General features: G+C 40.2%; 1 protein-coding gene across 1 annotated transcript in view; it reads left to right on the plus strand.

The window, feature by feature from the left end:
* lama2 (laminin, alpha 2) overlaps nucleotides 1-21,595 on the plus strand; it is a 195,573-nt gene that overhangs the window by 29,646 nt on the left and 144,332 nt on the right. Inside the window, exons 2-4 of the mRNA XM_084000340.1 lie at nucleotides 6,831-7,001; nucleotides 8,740-8,852; nucleotides 20,891-20,942. Coding sequence (XP_083856466.1) covers nucleotides 6,831-7,001; nucleotides 8,740-8,852; nucleotides 20,891-20,942 — 336 coding nt within the window. The remainder of the gene's footprint in view (nucleotides 1-6,830; nucleotides 7,002-8,739; nucleotides 8,853-20,890; nucleotides 20,943-21,595) is intronic.

Genomic DNA, 21,595 nt, shown 5'->3' on the forward strand with positions numbered 1-21,595 from the left:
GTGCTGTGTGTGTGTTTCATTTAGTTGGATCTCTGTTTTATGCACACGCACACACAGACTTCTGTATGCACTATAGATCTCTATGGGTTCCTTGTTTTGTGTGTGTGTGTGTGTGTTGGGTGTGAGTATACAGGATTATCGCCGTCTCATCCCTCATTCCTCTCCTGGCCCTGACCCTTTTAAACAACACTCTATCTTTCTCTGGGAATCCCTCCATCCATCTCTCACTCTCCATCAATCTTTCCATCTTTCTCTCCATCCATATCTCCCTCTCACCCCCCCCCCCCCCCCCCCCCCCCCCTCGCCTCAACTATTTGGGGATGGAGGGAGAGATAGAGAGAGATACAGAGAGAGATGATGCTGTCGTTTTCAACCTTCTTCTTATTCCATCAAGCACACATCTAGCCTCAAAACTCAACAATAACACATCCATCACACACACACACACACACACACACACACACACACACACACACACACACACACACACACACACACACACACACACACACACACACACACACACACACACACACACACACACACACACACACACACACACACACACACACACACACACACACACACAGCAGGGCAAGCAGTACAGAGCAGAGTCATCCTCTACTATGACATAAAAAGCAAATAAAAGTTTTATTTATAATATAATAAGAAACTTTTTACACAATGAAACAAATCTGCTGTCATCCAGAGCTTGTGGAAATTCAGTCAGTGTGGACGTTTTCCCCTTAAAAGTAGATTTTTAAACTCCCCAAACAAAGTCTTATTGCCCTTATTATAACACTGATGAGTCACTTGATTCAATAAAGACTATCTGTATTCTGTAAACACTAGCCATGTGCCGGTGCATGTGATACTGTACCAGCAGTATACATCAAAAGCAGGATCTAAGAATTTCACAGTCAAAACATAATTGTTTAATTCTTTCCCTCGTTTCAGTCTAAAGTTAATACTGCTTGTGGTTTCTATGGCTACTGCTGGCTGCACAGCAATTTGCCAATAGTGGATAATTTACAGGTGCATCTCAATTAGTGAGAATATCATGGAGGTCGACAGTGTAGCTACTGAACCAGACGAGAGATCATTGAGGCCGAGGAAACCTTTGCAGGTGTTTTGAGTTAATTAGCTGAGTAAAGTGTGACACCATTAGGTTACAATCATGAACTTTTTCACTATATTCAGATTTTTTGAGATACTGAATTTTAGGGTTTCATCAGCCATAATCATTACAATTAAAAGGAATAAATGAACTTTTACATGATATTCTACTTTACTGAGATGCACTTGCAGATAATCCAACTTTCAACCTTTAATACATATGTATTTTTGTAAGACATTTGTGAACGGACGCCTGATTTGACATGAACACACAATGATTGGGAGATTTATAGGTGAAGTGAAGTTTTTTTCATTTTATTTATGTAACTCAATATTCAAAATCAAAATCCAACCTTTACAGTCTTAACAGCTCGACAAAGTGTCACACAGTTTATGAGACTCTCCAGAGACAGGGATTGAGGGGAGAAAACAAGATTTATAAGAGTTTGCTCTCACCAGTGAATAAATAACTATTTGAGCTTTCAGCCACATCTCACTTAAGCAGATGGCAAAGAGATGATTTAGGTTGTTTTTTTTTAATCATGTGACTACTTCAGTTTGACTTTTGGGTCATTTAATAACAGGTGGCAACTGAGCGAAGTCCATGTACTGATGAAGATATGACTCCAGGGTGGAGCGGCCAAGTCAGTGAACTTCATGACAAGGTCAAAGTTGACAATGTCCATCTGGTTGACGTGATGCTTATAAATTATAATAAATACACATATAGAGCTTAGCTTACGCTAAAAAAAACAAAACTGTTTCTATTTCATGTAGCCTAGATGAAGTTGGGATATTGTCTTGTAATCAGGAAGTTGAACTGGCTCCTTTGGCAGTGACATTGCCCAGTTTCCATGAAGGGTACTTATGCATTGACAGCATTATAATTTAGCACCTTGTATTACAGTAAATCCTCGGAGACATCTGGTTAACAGAGCGTAGACCAGGGATAGAGAGGCCGACAGACAGACAGACAGACAGGAAGACATCCTGATAGACAGGTTTCCATGGTTATCAGAGCAGAGAGAAAGGAATGGAAGATGATCAACCTGGGTAAGTGTGTGTGTGTGTGTGTGTGTGTGTGTGTGTGTGTGTGTGTGTGTAGCACCCCCAGCGCTGTAGGCAGACAGCCATTGTGTCCTTGTCATTCAGCGGATCTGAAATCTGAACCCTGTCTTTAGCTCGTCCTCTCCATTTCTCTGCTTTATTGTTCAACATTAAAGACGAAAGAGACAAATATGTTATCGGTGCCCAAGTCCAGAGTCTGACACATGATCAGATCCTGCCAACATATCATTTTTGATCTTTAGCGCAAGTTGCTATGACAGCAAACAGATACATGACGGACCCGTGAAAATCTGAAAAGAAATTGCAGCTGAAATGATCTCAGTCGTTGTCTGTATTATTTTGTGATAGCAGGATTTAAACGGTGTCCAAATCCCTTCTCTTCTCTGTCTGTCTCTCTCTGTGTCCTGCTGAAGTGTGAAAATGTGATTGACATCATCACTTGGCAGCTTTTATTTGTTCCAAGTGTAACACTTACTCTGTGTACCACCTAGTTAGAGCTGTTTGATGCACTGAGCCCAGATTTTTATCACCATTTTCTTTTTTTCTTTTCAGTGATTTAAATAGGTCTGGCACTGTTTTCATTAACAGCTGGTTGCAGGGACATCCAACCCAATCAGAGCTTTGCCGGTGTTTTTTTATTTTTAGGGATATGGGGGGGACATCTCCTTAAAAATGGCGACACCAGTGGATTTGACTGATACAGGTTCACGTTGTTGTAAGTCCACTCATCCATTCATTGGCTTTCCTGCTTATACTGGGGGGGACTGGAGCCAATCCATCACAGGGGCCGTCGTATAGAGACAAACATCCTGGGAGGAAGCTGAAAGACACTGAGAGATCCCACAGAGGCACAGGGAGAACATGCTAACTCCATGCAGAGGGGGATCAAACCCAGACCCTTCCTGCTGCGAGGCACCCAGGACGTCATCTTGCAGCAATAACAACCCCTAAACCATCCTGTCATTAAGTGGCATGACCAATGTGAACTGTTCCCAACAGCTGCTGCTGCTGCAGCTTCTGTACAATGACGTCAGTTGGACAAATATGCTTCAGATAGTGAGACCAAAACAAAACTAAGACCCTAAAGCCAAGCTACCGGCTCTGAGAGAGAGAGACGGAGACGAGGCAGAGCTGTGAGCGGGGGTAGCGCTGATGTCTGTATGCTAACAGTCTCACTGTGACAGAGTAGCTACTGTAGCAGGTATTGTGTGCACCAGGTTATATTTGTGTTTTGGCATGCCGCTAGTTGCTAATTAGCACTGAGCTCAGGCACAGCGCTCACTGTTTTGCAGCTGAGATAGTTGAGATATTTCAGTCTTTGTTAAAGCTGCATTGTTTAAGCTGTGTTGTTAGTGTGACTAAACCCCCCACCCACCCCAACCCACACAGAAAAAGACAAAACATAAAGACAGTGAACAGTGAAGTGATATTACATGACGATTCAGTCTGATTATCCCGATGTGAGCAGATCAGACATGAAGACTGGCAGCAGCAGCAGCCAGGAAGTCTGACTCAGAGTTTGTAAAGGAAACGGACGAGGAAAACTTCATCCAACTCTCCCGACCAGCCAGATTTAAAGTTGTTGCCAGGGAAATCAAACCAAAAGTGTGTGGTTGGTTGGACTTGGAACAAATGAAGTTCCCATCCGAGAGAGTCCCTTTCTGTGATTCTGTAACTCAGACATGCAGAACCGATGTGAAGCTTAAGGTATTAGCTGTCTCAAATCAAGGTAAAATGACACTATTAGAGATTGCACAGTCTCCCACACACATTTGTGAGTGTGTGTGTGTGTGTTGTTGGAGAATCTTCCAGGTTGTGGATCAAAACCAACCCAGGAATAAGCTGGATATTGGCTTGGTTTCCTGGCAGAAGTGGGAGGTGGTAGCGGTGGTGGTAGGTACAAACAGTGTGGAGAAGAACAAGAAGAAGGACCATGAAAACCATGTTCATCAAAGCAACAGTTTTGATGTTGTATTAAAGCCTTAAAGACGAAGATATTTTTTTATACTTCTAGTCTTGTTACAGGATTTTCTGTTTTTGGCATCATGTCAACAAGATGCTGTGTGAAGGCAGTGGTGTGTATGGGTTGAATATTGTGTTATTTCTCTCTAAGAGTTGCATCTTTTTCCTGCTCAGACAGGAATTAACAGTCCCAGATTTCACACTCTTCTTAAATGTAAAAAAAAAAAAAAAAATGGTGTATGAGTCACAACAACAAAATAACGAGCTAAAATGGGCTGAAAGCTGCACAGAGCCGCAGAATCGGATGCTTTAAATAAATACAAGCTTCACTGTTAATGGTAATGGATGCAATAATGTTAAAGTATTGAATCCGCAATTTGCGTAATTGCACAATGGAAACTCATTAGGGAGTCGATGTTTTCTGTTACAAATCGTCTGCGTTAAAATAAATCTGTGCTTCCTCAGTGGTTCATATTCTCACGTTATCGACTCTGATTTTGGAGGGGAAAGTGTGTGTGTGTGTGTGTGTGTGTGTGTGTGTGTGACTTAGTGTGTATACAATGTACTATGAGTATGTGTGTGAGAATGTGTACACATGTTTCTGAGAGAGACTTTGGGTGTCTCAGATGTTCTTCACAGTTCATCAGTGGTGACATCTGGCCAAACAGCTGGGCTCATCTGAACACACACACACACACAGGCAAAGAAGACACACACGCAAAGACACACACGGAGAGACTCAGACGGTCCACACTTTCTGTCAACAAGTGTTTCTCTCCTTCTTCCCTTGTGTACAGTTACTGTTAATGTAAATGCATCTGTGTTTACATTATGTTAGTGCTCATGTTTTACTATGTTGACCCGGCTTAAACCAGAACTGAGATATCTGACGTAACACAGCACATTCACGCTTTTTATACGTCTGCGTGTGTGCGTCTGTTTGTGTGTGTATATGTGTGTATTTCCCAGACAGGAAATGTGAACCATGTGTATGTTGAGCAGTACTGGAGTGCTTAAACTTCTACATGCTTGTCATTCCCTTTAAGACTAATGCGCTTTTCCTATGGGAACGGCGCAGATGAATTACGGCTACAAGCTGAATTAAAGAACAATATTGTGCGAAATTCTCATGGTGCATTTGTGGTGTGATGAAATTTAGATATAAATAAAGATCAGTTTGTTTTGAGCTCTCTAACCCCAGAGGAGGTTAAATTCCCTTTATATCCTCGCTGGGTATAACACAGGCTACTTGGTTCGCTGGCTGTTTTATAGCATGTGCGCATACTGGAGTGTTTTTATAGGAGCAATACCACCCATGACAACATTATCTATATGTCTAGATGATTTTCCTTTACTCTTGATGACGATTTACAGGCTTTTCTTCTCTGTAATTGTACAATTTTGTTTTGAGATTTGATTAAATGAACACGTAGTCATTAGCCGTGACCTTTACAGCAAGTTCAGCCATTTTTTTCTGTGTCAAGAAAAAGCTACAGTACAGAGCATGTATTGTTTTCTCTGGATGGGAAGAGGTTCAACCTTTTTACTACCTTTGTGATCTCAACTGTGGCTGAAGTACACTCCTCCTCCTCCTCCTCCTTAGTTGTGGTCATAAGAGTTGAATATAATTCCTCTTCTCATGGACATTTCAAGAAGTCCGCCCTTAAGGGTCGCACAAAGGAGGAAACTGGATTCGCGTGTGTGTTGTATTTACGGCTTCTCATAATATGGCCTCCCACAATATCCTGGAAAACAAAAAAAAAATTCTGTTCTCCGTAATGTCTCTAGCAGTGAAAAATATCCATGAACGGGAAATGGGGAGAAAGAAAAAAAATTTGCTTGCACCACATAATGTAAATGAACAGTCCTTTGATATAGTAGCTTTACATCGCCCCAAAGTCTACACTGTTGAAAGCTGGCCAAAAAAAATGTGTTTCACTGTGTGTTCTCGCTTTTATCTGACGATAAAGGGAAAACATGGCTCTCGGTGTCTTGTTCGGGGGTAGATGATGTTAACTGCATTAGACTAAACCAAAAATACACCGAGATTAGCGAACTTGGATGGTAGAAAACACCTGCCCTCCCCCTCATGTTCCAGGCTAATTACTCACAACCTCAGTACAACAGAGGCACAAGCGTTCGCTGGCTTAGTTGGAACAAGGCTGCATGGGGACTGACATCATTTTAATGATTTGATACACAAAACCTGTATGAGAGCAGAATGTGCTGGATGTTCCTAATAACCCCCCTCTGTAGCATTTTTGGCAATTTAATACTTTTTTTTTATTATTGCTTTGATGAAGGGAAACCAGCCTGACCTCATTTAAAGAGCTGTGAACACACTTGAAACTGTGATTAGCGATTATCTGAATACATAATTAAGCTGAACTTGATGCAGTTTCTCTGTGTATTCATGTTTTTTTTTGGACATCTTTGTGATATTTCATGGATTCATTAGAGTAGTCTGACATCTTTTGGAAAGATCTTTGTTTACTGTCAAATAAGAGGATGCATCAACTTCATCTGTGTATGTTGAGCATAAACAAGTGTTTTTCTTTCCAAAGTGTCAGACCTTTTAGTTATCTTTTTGTTTACTCCAAAGAGAGAGAATCTGCTGCTGCATTTTCATATCTGGCAGATATCCGTACTAATACATCCTTGTGTGTGTTTTTTCTTCTTCCCAGGACTGTTTCCGGCTGTGTTGAACCTGGCCTCCATGGCAGACATATCAGCCAACGCTACATGTGGTTCGATGGGTCCAGAGATGTTTTGTAAGCTGGTGGAACATGTACCGGGGCAGCCTGTTCGAAACCCTCAGTGTCGCATCTGCAACCACAAGAGCACAAAACCGTTTGGTAAGAAAGATTCATGCACATCCATCCACACATACACACACACACACACACACACAAGACTTATAGGCTGGATGATTACCGTAATTAATCACGCTGGATTAGTTAATTAAAGCCCGATTAGCCAGATGTTAACCAATCATTTTGTCTGAAGTGATAATTACCGAATGAACTGACGAATCAATCGCGACATGACAGGGTGACAGTGGAAAATTAGCCCGCGATCATAATTCAAGCAGCCAACTAGACACTCGGCTATTTAGTCAATGACTCAGTTAACTGTTCAGTCGGTCATGTGACCGATCAGTCAGTTAGTGAAGCGGTCAGTCATTAACTAACTCACCAGTGATTAGTCAGTCAACGAACCTCTGAGTCAGTCATCAACAGGCCGGTTAGTGACTCAGTTTGTCAAATGGGATGAAGAAAGGGAGATGAGGAAGTAGAGTGAGGAGAGAAGGAAAGGAAAGAAGGATGAACAGATATTGTATCTTTGGTTATACTTAGATTATTTTAAGAGACAAGCTATATAACTAAAAGGAAATATGCTCATTTTCTTTCTTGCTTAGAGTTAGAAGAGAAAATCTAAAACATTTTTATATCTGATCGTTCATTTAAAATTCAGAGACAGAAGATGGTGCAGCTTTGTTCTCAATAAACATGCAGGTGGAAACAAGTCGACCTGGCTCTGTTGTTTGGGATGAGTCACCATGAGGTTGACAGGCAGGTGCATTAAAAAACGTGACGTAAAACTGTTTTTTTTTCTGCCTTGAAGTCTCAAAAACCATCAGATTACAGAGTCATGCTCCCATTATGAATACATATGTTTTCTTCTTACCTGGCGCATAGAAATATAGTTTTGTCATGGATAGCCAGGCTACTGCTCATGTGACAGACTGGCAGTAAACCTCAAAATGAAACTGGTGTTTATCCATTGATGGTTAACACTTACCGTAATTGCTTCGTTGTTAAGTCAGGCTAACTGTTTTCAAGGTCAAAATCTTTATAATCTTCTGCTTTTACCGACGATGTAAAGTAACGTGTAATGGAGGGGAAGAAAATTGGCATTTGATGACAGGTCGTCACAAATTTCCATTTTTCAGAAACTCGAAAGAGAAAGGAGGAAAAGGAATTTAAAGCACATCCGTAGCTTCCTCGTCCCTCTGTGATAGTTGCCACCGTTTTTAACAGAAATGTCATACATAAGTAGCCTGGTGATTGACAGCTCCCAGTCAAGCTGTAGCATCACATCTTCCCTTAAAAAATAATCTCACACACGTAAACACTCGATCAATCCGGCACACATGGCATGCATAAAAGCTCTGCATCGTGACCTTTTGCCATTTAATAAAGTAATAATGTGTTTTATCCGCCTGTTCCATTAAAAGCTGCCGTGTTCAGTCGTTACAGCTCCCAGGAGTTTATTCTGCAAATAGGGTGACATTTTTTTTCATCCTGATGTGAATGAAACCAAATGAAATGAAAAAGAAATGTATTATTCTTTCTTTTACAAGTTAGAAAAATGTGCTTTTGATATCTGGCCTTGAATGGAAAAAAATACGAGAATTTCTGAAAAAGGGTGCAGCCGAACATTTTCCTGTTAGACAAATGCTGGAGTGAAAGACTGAAATGATTTTCAGATATTTAAAATCTGAATAGAGTGACATAACTGAGTTTCTCTTCCACTCTCTTTCTCTTTTCCTTTTTCCTCTGTTTGTCTATGTGTGTGTGTGTGTGTGCACAGAGCGTCATCCCATAGAATATGCCATAGATGGGACCAACCGTTGGTGGCAAAGTCCCTCCATCAAGAATGGGATGGGGTACCACTATGTGACTATCACACTGGACTTGAAACAGGTAAACACAGACACACACACACACACACACACACACACACACACACACACACACACACACACACACACACACACACACACACACACACACACACACACACACACACACACAAATCTGAATCCACAAGTGGAGACCCCTCAGTTGATTGACAGGTGGGAATTTACAGCAAATGAGGGATAAATGGTTGAATATTCGTATTAAACAGCCAAATCCAAAACGACTGAAGAAGAAAAGAGTCAGAGTTGAGATCAGTTGTACCTGAGAGGATTTTTTTTATTACCATATTATTAAAAAACATTCTTTTTTTTTTTTTTTTTTTAGATCTGCTGCCTAAATTACATTTTTACAGACTTCTCATGATTTTATTTCTCTGCACAGTTACTTGAAATATAATAAAAATCGCAATGTGCTCAAATGAAATATCCGTATTACAGGAGCTGCATTTGTTTTCATGAAGCTAAAATGTGCCACAAATTGTTGTGCATCTGTAATATGACTTATATATACGACAATGATCAATAAGATCTTGCCTACAACTACTACTACATATATACAGTATATACTGAGAAACTTTTAACTCAGCTGCTGTGTCATCCCAACACTAGACACCACCATGTTGGTGTCCTGTCATGATTTTGCCTCCTAGCTCTACACTGAGACACCATGTTATTGGCTTCATGTAATAAAGGCCGATTTAATTTCAGAGCATTATATAATCAGATCAATAAGTCGATCATTTTAAGGTGTCGTGTGCTGCTCTTTTGAAGCATCCGTCTTTGTCTTGTCATCTAATGACTTAGGCCACTTGCTATTATTTCATCAGTGCTGGAATTAGTTAAACCAGCTACGATATTAATCATCTCATAAGCGATCAATATATCATAAGCATGCGTGTCACTCCTTAAAAAATGGGTTTCCATTATTGATTTGGAAAAGCTTGGCATTGGCAGTGATCTTGTGACTGAGGGGCTGTGTGTGGTGGCGTGGGATGATTTAGGACATAGTTTAGTTTAGAAATGTGATGATTAAACAGATTAAATAGTACCTGATTATCATTATATACGGGCGGGCGACAAATTAAAAGGAAAACGAACATAAAGCGTCTTAACAAGGTGTCAGGCCTCAGGTCAGCCTCACTTCTCCCCAGCTTTGATTCTCTGATCTCAACTCATTGGGTATTTTCATGACGATGTCGGTGGAGAGAGACACCTAATGGTCCAAGACCTTCTACATTCAGACCTGGCTTGTTTGGAGCAGCTATTCCGAAACAGGAAGCTGTGGATTGGTTTGTTTGGTCAATCACCAAGATCGCAAAGAAGGGGTGTCTAGGCTGGTTTCCATTCAAGCCGTGGAGCAGTTCATTCATTTGCAGAGAGACACACTGCTGATGTTCCATGGTTCTCAACGACCGGGTTGAACGGACGCGCTGGTTCAGGCCAAAAGTATATAGGATTGCTCGAGTCGGCTTCCTTTTTTTCTTTTTTTTTTTTGCCGTTTTTGCCTTTTTTATTTTTATTTGATAGCACATAGTGAGATAGACAGGAAAGGGGGAGGCAGAGAGAGGGGGAATGACATGCAGGAAAGGTCTGCCCAACGTGCGAGTCGAACCGGGGACGCCTGCGTTGAGGACTGTAGCCTCTACATGGGGTGGCCGCCTTAACCACTGCACCACGCCCTCCCTTTTTTTTTTTTGACTGGGTTTGGAGTCAACAATATATATATCAGATCTGGTTTGGTTTGGCTTCAACCGTGATTCGGGCTGTGTCGGGTTTTAATTTTCAGGCCCATTGAGACCTCTATTCCATGTTTTTTTTTCCCCAGTCCTCCTCCTCCTCCTCCTAACCTGTAAGATTTCTGACCAAAGACACAACTGTTGGTTTGCACAAAGCATTTGTTTACAACTTTGGACTGTGTGAACATTAATGACCCAAAAGAAAAATGCAACAATGGTATCGTTTTAGCCACTGAATCAGAACAAAGCAAACAAGCCACAGGCCTTAATATACAATAAGCTTAGTCAAGTTGAGATCCAATTTTCACACATCCAGTGACCCCTGGTGTCACCATGTTTCTCTACTTGGTTTTGTGTCACGTGTCACCTGTATGTAGATGTCATGAGAATTAAACACAAAGAGTGTGAACAAATAATTAAAATGTGGGAGATGTGAGTTCATGAAAGGCGTTTGGTTAATTAAGAGAAGCCAGTCAAAAAATTGCTCCAAAGGTTAAAAAGAGATTAATTTTAGATTAAAAATACAGAAGCTGATATTCATAAAAAACAAAACAAAACAAATGTTGCATTATAAAGTGTTAATGAAACAAGTTACATTGACCTCCACAGCCTACAAATGGATATTATTCAAGAGACGGGGAGAAAACATGTACTGTACATTTTAACTAATGAAAACAAGATTAATAATAAGGTTAATTGCCTCATTTATTAGTGAAGCATTATAAAGACAAACATATTTGAGAACTTTCTCTTTATGTAGTAATAAAAACAAAGTCACTAATTCAGAGAAACTGATGTGAATGTGTTCTAACTCATTTTAGTCATCGAAGCAGTTCATATTTGACCTTTTATTTTTTGACATTTTAGAGGAAGCAGAACTTCAGCAAATGACTGGTAGCCTAGAAGACTTGTTATCCAGTTTTTATAACCTTATTCTTACCAAACACTGTTTTATATCTTCTAAACTGGATGAATGATTTTATTTGTCGGATTTGTGGATGTTAAATTAATCGAGAAAACAAGCTGAGAGAAAACCAGTCCCTCTCCCCGATCATGTGCCTGCTGGTCCGTTTCTTTTTGGAGACTTAAAGACAACAACTCCCATGATCCCACACTCTCACACAACATCACCAAACACAACAGTATGTCTTTATAGTTTTAATTGAGAGACCCGTGGCAGCAGCAGTTAAAACCTACGGCTTATTGACGACTGAGATCTGTTGCACTGATGTAATTAGGTTTGATACAGTCAGTGCTGTATGCTTAAGTAAACAAAACAGTTTTGAAAAGTAAAGTGAATGTTTCAAGATCAGCAGCTGAACTGAATTTTGAAGCAGAAAGAGAGAATGGAAAAACACAGTAAGAGACGACCCTGAGGTGAACTATTATAAAAAAAAAAAAAAAACATTTCAGAGAATATAATTATATCTGTGGACAGGAAGTGGAGCAGCAGCCATTTTTACATGTTAATGGCTTCAGGCCCATCAATCACACATCTCTCACTCACCGCTGTGGTGTGGCTGCATACTCCTAAATGGATGCGCGCACACACATATTTTCACACCTGTCACAGGCGATTGAGTAGCATCTGCAATGTTATGAACCTGCATACACACTCACACTCCCTGCCTTTATACATGTGGACACACACACATATATACACACATGGTTCTTGCTCTCATCTACTGCACAGTGACATGAATGACAACATGATTACAGCAGGACAAGAAAAAAAAAAAGTCCTTTTAGTCCATTTGTCACAGGCTGGCTCTTTAAGAGACTTTTAATACCAGTGTATGTTTTCTCAATGGCCACCAGCTGAGCCGACTCAGCTCTGACTGTCATCTTTATGTAATGGCTATGCTTGACATGGTCATAGAGTTGGATTTTTATAAATATATATATGTTTTTCTTTTGCTGCACAGCTGACAATAAAGCAGCAATTGTTATAAGGTTATCATTTGACTAAAAGCACTTCTGTTGTTGTATACAGATGTATTTCCATTTCACCCATGAATAATGTAAAAGATGAAAATGAAGATTCTTCAGGTTCAACACTTTACTGAAGTGAAGTTTATTTTTCTTAAAAAAAAACAGTGAACAATTTCGATAAGAGGAGGATGTGACTCATGTACTGTACGTTTCACTGCCATTAACCGTAACTATAGTTTATTTTCTCCATTCAGTGGCAGAAACACATGTTCATATAGAGCCAATATAAATGCGTAGTACATGTATGAATAATGTGACAGCTGTTAGAAGTGAGTCGGCTCAGCAGGTGGCCATCGAAACGCTTATATTTAACCTCGCTAACTATACATTCATTGCGTCACAGTTGTAGCCACAGTTCTAACACACATATATCACATTAATGTTCTATCAGCTTGTCATTTTTCTATGTTTGCCTTAATTGCTTTAACAGTTTGATTAACGCTCGCTTTTATATAAAAGAATTACATGTGGCATCCTGATGCTTGAAATGAATGGTTAATGGACAGAAATGCTGCTGCTCTAAAGGGGAAGAAGAAAAAAAATACTTCATTTGAAAATAAATTATTTCACACTGTATTCAGCATTTTCAAGTGTAAAGTTACAGAAGTATGAGGAAAGAACTTAAAATATTTGTGTATTTTGTTTTGTTTTATCAAGGAAGGAAACAAACCTCTACACTTTGCACAGGCACCATACTGTAATGATATGGTGAATCTGGGCTAAAAAACAAATGACATCTGTCCAACAAACGTGTGATAGGAAGTAACACAAATTTGTGAGTTTTCTTTTGTTGTTAATTATGAGTTTTAAACTTTAAAATTGATCCTGCCCTCTTTTCCAGTTCTTTTTTTTTTTTTTTTTTTACAATGTCCCTTTTACACCATAATAAAATTGTCACTGAATGACTATATGATAAATGAAAGTGCTACAATAATGGTAACAAACCTCAAGATCAATATTGAACAAATCCTACAAAACTTTATTATATAGGTAGGTACACTTGGGGTTTGGCAACTCATATACTGTATGTGGTATAGAGATGGATAATATAACATAAAAGAAAGACGATGGATAATAATAAATATACAGTAAGTCTGATGTGCTAAATGCTCGTCCATCACCTCCATCTCTGCAGTTTCCACGCACAAACCACTTCACACTACATATGAAATCATCTATTGTAGACATAGATCCTAAAGATCGGGGGCTGCATGGCTGAGCTTTATTTCCTGTCAGAAATAACATATTGATTACATTTACATCATCGTCTATACACACACCCTGTATTCAATTCAATTCACATCACATCCAATCCAGGAAATTGAAATATGTTAATTTCTAAACAGTTAGATGAACATAAGATGATCGTTACAGTTTGATTAGAAGAGACTGCAGACGATCCTTCTTTCATCAAGTGACTCTCACTTTATCACTTCAGTGAATTTCATATTGATCCAAGCAGCAGCGGATTGACCTCACACCTGATCTGGAGTGATTGACTGCATTCTCACTGCCATTACCGTCTCTGTGTGTGTTTGTGTGAACATGTGCACCGCCTCAGTGTGAGTCTCCATCAGACCAACAGAAAGCTATTTACCCTCCAGTGCGCCGAATTTCCCTCGCGACCACAGTCATCTCACTCAGAAAATGACAGTGGGCTCGCGCGTGTGTGTGTGGTTATCGGCTGTGACATCACCACCCTCATTTCCTCTCTTGTTATTGCTGAGCCTCTCTGGACGGAAAGACTAAATAATGAGAAAGAGTGGGAGCTGAGGATCCATGTCTGATACCGTGTGTGTGTGTGTGTGTGAGATATAGTTGATATATGGGTATGTTTTCCATCATATTTAGAAAGATTTCTTCTTTCTTCTAATTGTTGCTGCAGATGCGTCTGACTTTACAGAGCGCTAGAAGTGTCCTCTCGTTCATTCATATCATATCATATCATGCGTCTCCAGTCCAGGAAGTCTCTCGGCTCAGTCATTACAATGCATATAGATTAAGAAATTACCAGTAAACATACAAAACCTGTTTTATCTTAAGGGGTTAAATTCACTTCGCCATGGCCACACTCATTCATCAGCTTCAGACAGGATTCTAGTTAAATTACAGTTATTATGGAAATGCGGCGCCCACTTTGATTGATGGACAGTTTGATGGACACGGTCAAATCATGCACTGGCTCTGCGATCAGCGGGCGGGAGGAGAAACCTTGCCGGAGTGATCGGGGTCCTGTAAGAGGCTGTCAATCAAAGTGCTTTCATGACCTACACCTCTTAAATGCCTCCATATACAGACAAACACAGAAATTACCATAAATGCACACGTGTCACATGCAAAATAAGTGCTTTGAATCCTCCTGAGAACGTGTTTACATGGAGCTGGAGGTCATTATGTTCTTTAACGGTACAGAGTGTAGTCAAAAAAACAACAACATACAGATTAGTGATTGGAATTAGTCAAGAGAGAATAATTCTGTGCATGTTCATAACACAGATTAGAGAACAATTAGAGGTTAGGTTTCTGACAATAACACAGGAAAAGACACGTATCGAGATCATGATTCCTGTTTTAACCCTTTGTGTTACAGTATGTGACATGATTTGAGAGATGCTTCATCCTCCTCCGGTTCATTAAACTCATCAAATACACAATCCAACAACTCCAAAAAGCTCTGGTGGACAAGTTGTGACCTGCACATTCAACGCTATGAGATAATAACGGAACGTTACAAGACAGAGTTGTTTCAGAGGTAAATGCAGAGACTGCTTGCCGAAAAACTGCCTGAATCAGTGGTTTTGCATGAATTTACCTCGAAAACAACTCTGTCTGGTAACGTTCTGTTATTATCTCATAGCGTGGTGAATGTGCAGGTCACAACTTGTCCACCAGAGCGTTTTGGAGTTGTTGGATTGTGTATTTGATGAGTTTGATGAGGGAAACCAAGAGATCCCATTAGCCTCCGTAGCGTACTGTAGCTCTGAGCAGCTCGCGGCTCTGCTCTGCCATTCTAAGAATAGCTTGCACCAACTACTAAAGGTAACGAACCTACTCCTATAACTATAGGGATTAAGGCAATGGGCCAATTTGCCAAAATGTTGAACTATCCCTTTAAAAACAATATACCTGCATTTACTGACACTGTCAAAACACACACAGGTGTTGGACACAAACACAGAGTCCAGTGATGCTGATGATCAGGGATGGGCACAGACAACTGGTAGTGAACTGGCCTCAGTGCTACATGATCAAAGACGGTATCATCACTGAGCTCTGACGTTATCGCCTCTGCTCTTGGTGTTGGAGAAATGAAGACGACAGATTCCTGTTTGTTGTTGTTTCATACGTTTATCTTGCACATCTTATCTCAGCGGCTCAGTTTCTGACTGAGCTCTCTCTCTGTCTCTCTTTAGAAGGGTGGAGTCAGCTCCAGTACTATTGATAACAGTGGTGGTGATGGTCGTAGCTACAAGTTCAATAAGAGCTGTGCATGTAAAGGCAGAGATACATCCATTCTCATACCTGCTGGATATTTCACTGCTGAAGTTAAACTTAATTATCGGAACATGGGTTAATAATTAAAAGTGGCCACTGGCCATTAGTGATTTGCTCAGAACAATACGGTTGGATGTTAATTTCTGTATGGTACATGTAGAAGATAAGGCAGCGTTAATTCAGAAATCTTTATTCATGACAAAAGAGAAGGTAAATGAAACATCTGCTGTCCCCTATGAAACTTTGTCGGTGTAATGTACGACAGGAGCTCGAGCCAAAGCAGGAATGTGAGAGCGATTGCAGCATCTGGCGTTTTGTGCAGACTAAAAAAGCTTAAGGCCAAATTACAACCAAGTCTGTGAGCGAGCGTGGAATGTGTTATATTTGTGTGTGTGTAAGTGAGAATCAGACTTGAACAGAATGGATTTCAATTGGGTTTTTCACACACCAGGCCATTTCCCAGCTTTATCCAGAGGCTGCTGTCTGTATATACGCTGCTGCAGCTTCTCCCGTGTTTAAGTCAATGTGGGGAAAACTTTAAATATTTGTCTTTTTTCTTTCTTTTCATCCTTCATATTGTTTCTTCTCTGCAATCCGGTCAAATATTGAACTCTATTCTAATGTGTTTGCTGCAGCGCTGTCAAGAGACAGTCATTCAAAATCTCTCTCCAAATTGTTTTTAGTGGCAGCTCAGTGGAAAGAAGCAGAGCGAGCGAGCGATCCTGCGCTGAGATGAGTGTGCGGCTCCACTGAGTTATCTTCTGGCTTGTTTTGCCTGCACTATAAGTTTGGCAAGTCAGTGACGCTGGGTGATTCACACACTTATTCAGAACTGGGCCAATGGAGGCTTTATTAGTCCGGTGAGATGTTAACACGTGTTCATTTGAGGTGGCAGTCAGTTTTAACGAGGCTCTGTCGCTCTGCTTCCTCTCCACCTGTGTTGTTTTGTTTCTGTCCAAGGTTAAAGCACAAATGAATTGAGTTTCATCATCTAATTTGGTATCTTCTTCCACTTTGTTTCTGTTCTGTCTTTTTCTTCTCTTTTTTTTTTTTGCTTTTTGTGTGGAAATCCATCAGTAATTGGCTGCAGCGCTAACTGGAGTTGGAGTTTGATGCCAGTTTTATCAGGCCAGGGAGATTTTAACACGTTTCCATGTGAATGGCCTGTAAACACCAGCTGTTCAGTAAAAAACCGCTGTCACTCTGTGTCCAAATCACGCTAAGACAAAATGGATTCTTCATGGTCCATTTAATTGTAGGCAACCCAACCATACTGGACACAGGGCTTAAATGGACTGATTGAGCATTAAAATAAACATTTTAAGTGCTCATTTGGCCGCTCGGCTCTGCTCTGCTCACATATCTGCCAACAGACAGCTCCCTGGCATGTCATGACTATTTCCTGTCAAAAATGTAAGATGACTGCGATAAAGTGCTCGAGGACCCAGTGGAATTGAACATTGATTTGTATGGGTTTGAGTGGGAAAAAAATCACTTGAGATGTGAAAAGTGAAAAAAAAAAAAGGAAATAGGGAGATGGTTTTGTAGCGTTTGTAGACTTGGTGAATAATTTGCCTCCACTCCTCTGCATTCTCAACACCTCACTCTGAAGTAATGTGAAATGTAAAAATAAGCAAATTGAGTCAGTAGTTTATTTTAGAATCACAGGCTTATTATTCATCGGCGGGAAAACAAGTACGTACAAGTGCAATTAAGACACCGTGTCATTTCATCTGGGGATAAATGAGTCGCTGATCGTTTTGCTCTTCAACAACTTGAACTCACTTTTAAGTGAACTAAACTTTTGAAAAATTATTATTATAGAGCTTCTGGGTCTGCTGTGTACTTCTTTTGAACACATATAATGGTATTGTCAGTTTTTTTTTTTTTTTCCCTATGTAAAGAGATTTTACAATACACAGCAGCATCATCTCTGCACCTGTGTCCTGTCACCATCAGTCTTCACTATGCTTTCCATCATATCTCTGAGTATAGATACAAGTGTTGTGGTCAAAACCACCTAACCAAGTCAAGTCAAGGCCAAGACCAAACCAATTCAAGACCATTCTCAAGACCATTACTGTATTCAGTAGCAGTACTCATTATAATCATATTTATTGATCTTGATCTTATTGACCTTTTTTGACCCTGATGAAGACGTTGTACGTCGAAACGTTGGTCTTGTTTCTTTGCACCAAGTAAACTTCTCGCATCACCAGTGACTCGTGTGCTCCAGGTTCCCTTTTTTCGTTTCCTATGTTGCTGGTCCTTCCTGAGAGCACCGACCTCCACCTGTGGAGTGGCTGCAGCGCACAGATACTCCTTTCTCATATTTATTGATATTTTTATTATTCCTCGGCTAAAAAGAAGAGACAATTTTATAGAAAATCTGTATCATACTTAATTGAAACAAAGTTTGGATTGAAGAACACATCACAGAACCTGTTGAAGTCTCCTCCCACTGTTGACACTGGTGCAACCAAGTTTTTCAGATGGTTACTCAAGCAGATACTTTTGTAGAACAATAATTATCTTAAAGTCATTAACCGAGACTGAGACGAGACCGAGTAAAAATGTGGTTGATTCCGAGACAAGACCAAGACCTTGAAAATGTGGTACTACAACACTAATATGGTGTTGTGAAATATATACTTGTGTGAAAAAAAATGACAGAAGCAGTATTTCTACAACCATTTTTACAGTTTACAGTTCAATCCATCCTGTAAGGGGCGTGGCCTAAACACTGGATTTAAATGTCTCAACTCTGGGGTGATAACAGTATCTACAGTATATTATTGTGATAATTCACTTTCACTTTGTGATTCTCATGTTTTATTCATTTATTGGTTGGGTTGTGCCTTCATTATCCCACAATGACATAACATTTTGTTTGCCTCATCCGAACTTGAGTTAACGAGGTCTCAGTTTTAACCTGATGAAACTTGCAGACACTCTAGTGTTGGTTTGAGTTTAAAGTTTAAGATCAAAATTTGCCCAAAAAACCTCCGGCTGAAGCACAGCAGCGAGGCTAGAAAACAAATAAATAAATAAATAAAAATGCTGTATGAAAAGAGGAGAATCTAGCCAATTAAATTCTATACCCGCGCCCTGATGTGATGTGTTCATGACGTGAACTTGCCATAAACTCACCTTATCTGGCATCAGATGTCATGAATGCAAGATAAACATTTATTTACCAGCCGTGTGATTCCTGCCAGGACAGTTATTGCTGTGTTTATTTGTTGATGCTGTGTTGAGCTTTAGAGGCAAAAAAAAAAAAAAATCCCTCGTCTGATCCACATCTGATCAAAACATAGAGTGTGACACACTGCAGCCACACTTATACACACACATACACACTGCATTAGTTAGCTGTGTTCATCTATGTTTAGCTGCTGGAGCTGCCGAGCTGTCCCAAAGCTGTCACCGTATTACAAGCTACCGCTGAGAGCTCTCTTACACACACACACACACACACACAGACACACACACACTCCCATACTCTGTGTGAATACAGGTAACAGTGACTCTTTGTAGTAGGGTTTGAATGGCTGCTATAAGGTTACCCTGAAATACACTTTCTCACACACACACTCACACAAACACACACACACATGGTAGCTTTCTCCCCATTCTAATTGCTGCAATGTGACACTGCCTCCCACATCATGAGAAGAAACGGAGAGATCCCTCACAGAGAGAAAGGATGGGGTGAAAGAGGGGGTGGTGGGGGGAGACAGGGAGTCGGGGTTTGACCTACATCCACTGTTTGTGTCTGTCTGTGCACTGAGGGAAAATAAGGCTAAACAATGGCCGCTGGTTTATTATAAATATATATTTTTTTATTAGAAGACAGTTAGAAACATGCAGGTGGAGATCAGATAATAAACACTGTGTTATGCAGCTCTCACATGTTGATTTATGTGTTTAAAAGGACAAGTCTTTGAAGTTTGCTTCCCTAGAGGTCCGTCTGTTTGTTTTGTTGAAAAATGCCAAAAAAGACATCACAGGACGCTGACGTTAACATGGGCCACATTATTGTGCATTTATAGTGTGTGAACTGAGTTGGTGGCTTGGCTCTTTGCTTCACTCTTTACTTTATCACTTACGGTGCAATTCAAGGTTTTCATTCACCACATTGTTTTCAAAAGTTGATGATAATGTCTGTGTCTGCTATGATAATGGATGGACAAAACATATCAATGGAAGAATAAAGTCTCTGAAAATCTCTGAAACCAAATTTTTGAATATTATTTAAAGCAGATATCAGTGGAATGTTTTTGTTAATATAAGTCCTAAATAGTCCTATTTTCCGTCAGCAATCACTTACATGAAGTATTTCAGCCTAAACACGAGTCTCTCCGTCACTCTGCTCTGCTGTAACCCGAGGAGAAAATTTTCCTTGTGGGATACAAGTGTTATCCAATGAGGAGAGAGAACGGCATGAAGGGCTGTGTGTGCAGCCAAGGGATGCGCGTGAATGTGGTGACGTAGCACGAGGACCAATTGATGCCTGACAAGGGCGGGGGCTGCTAACTCATGGTGCGTTCAAAGAAACTCGTACTTTGTGTTTTTCCTTCCTGTGAAGTCATACCAGTTCGATCTGGTACGAGTTCACGGGTCGGAAGTTACTTTCACAGACAACAGGATGGTAAAAACACGAGCTACGGGTTACCTGGAACGCTACCAAGTCGTAGTTGTGACTTGAAGCTGTAACTTACGGTTTCAAAAGCCTGCCTTGAACGCAGCATTAGCCGAAACGGCCGTGAAGCTGATATCTGCTTTAACATTAATCATGTCATCTTTTGTATTTTTTCAGGTTTTCCAGATCGCCTATGTGATCCTTAAAGCAGCCAACTCGCCTCGCCCTGGTAAGAAACCTGTGTCATAATTTGTATTTACAGCAGCGACACATTATTTCAGGTGTTAACATGACTGCTTTGGTTATACAACGGGAACAATGAGTGTGTATTAAAGTGTGAACTGCAGCCTTTTCCTCCAGCCTGTGTCTGAGGAGCAGTTGAATACAGTAATTAAAGCCATTTGAGCAAATTGTTGCCCCACAGAGAAACCACAATTAATCTGAATGATTAAGACTCCAGTCAATAAGCTGCTTTTTTACTCGGGTCTGACAACGTCTTGATTTGAAGTTTTAAAATCCAACAAATCATCAATGTTCTTAACAGCTTGATGTTTGCAACCGTTTCTGTGTTTTATACCCATTAACAGGCATTTTTAGGTATGTAGGTTTATACACACACACACACACACACATTCCACTGAAGGTTTTAAGATACCTTGAGATTTCTCCGGGAAGTATTTGTGAAATTGTTGAGATTGCACAGTTAAAATGCAGTAAAAGGATGACATACTTTCAACAAGGTGTCACTAAATAGTTACTTCTCCTGCCAGAGAGAAACACCTGTGAGAGAACAATAAAATACTGTACATACCGACTGGTGCAGCAGTGATCTAACACTTTACTGCAATGGATCTTGGGAAAAGTTTTTAGACTACAAAAGCT

Source organism: Trachurus trachurus (assembly GCF_905171665.1).
Source record: "Trachurus trachurus genome assembly, chromosome: 24".
NCBI lineage: Eukaryota > Metazoa > Chordata > Actinopteri > Carangiformes > Carangidae > Trachurus > Trachurus trachurus.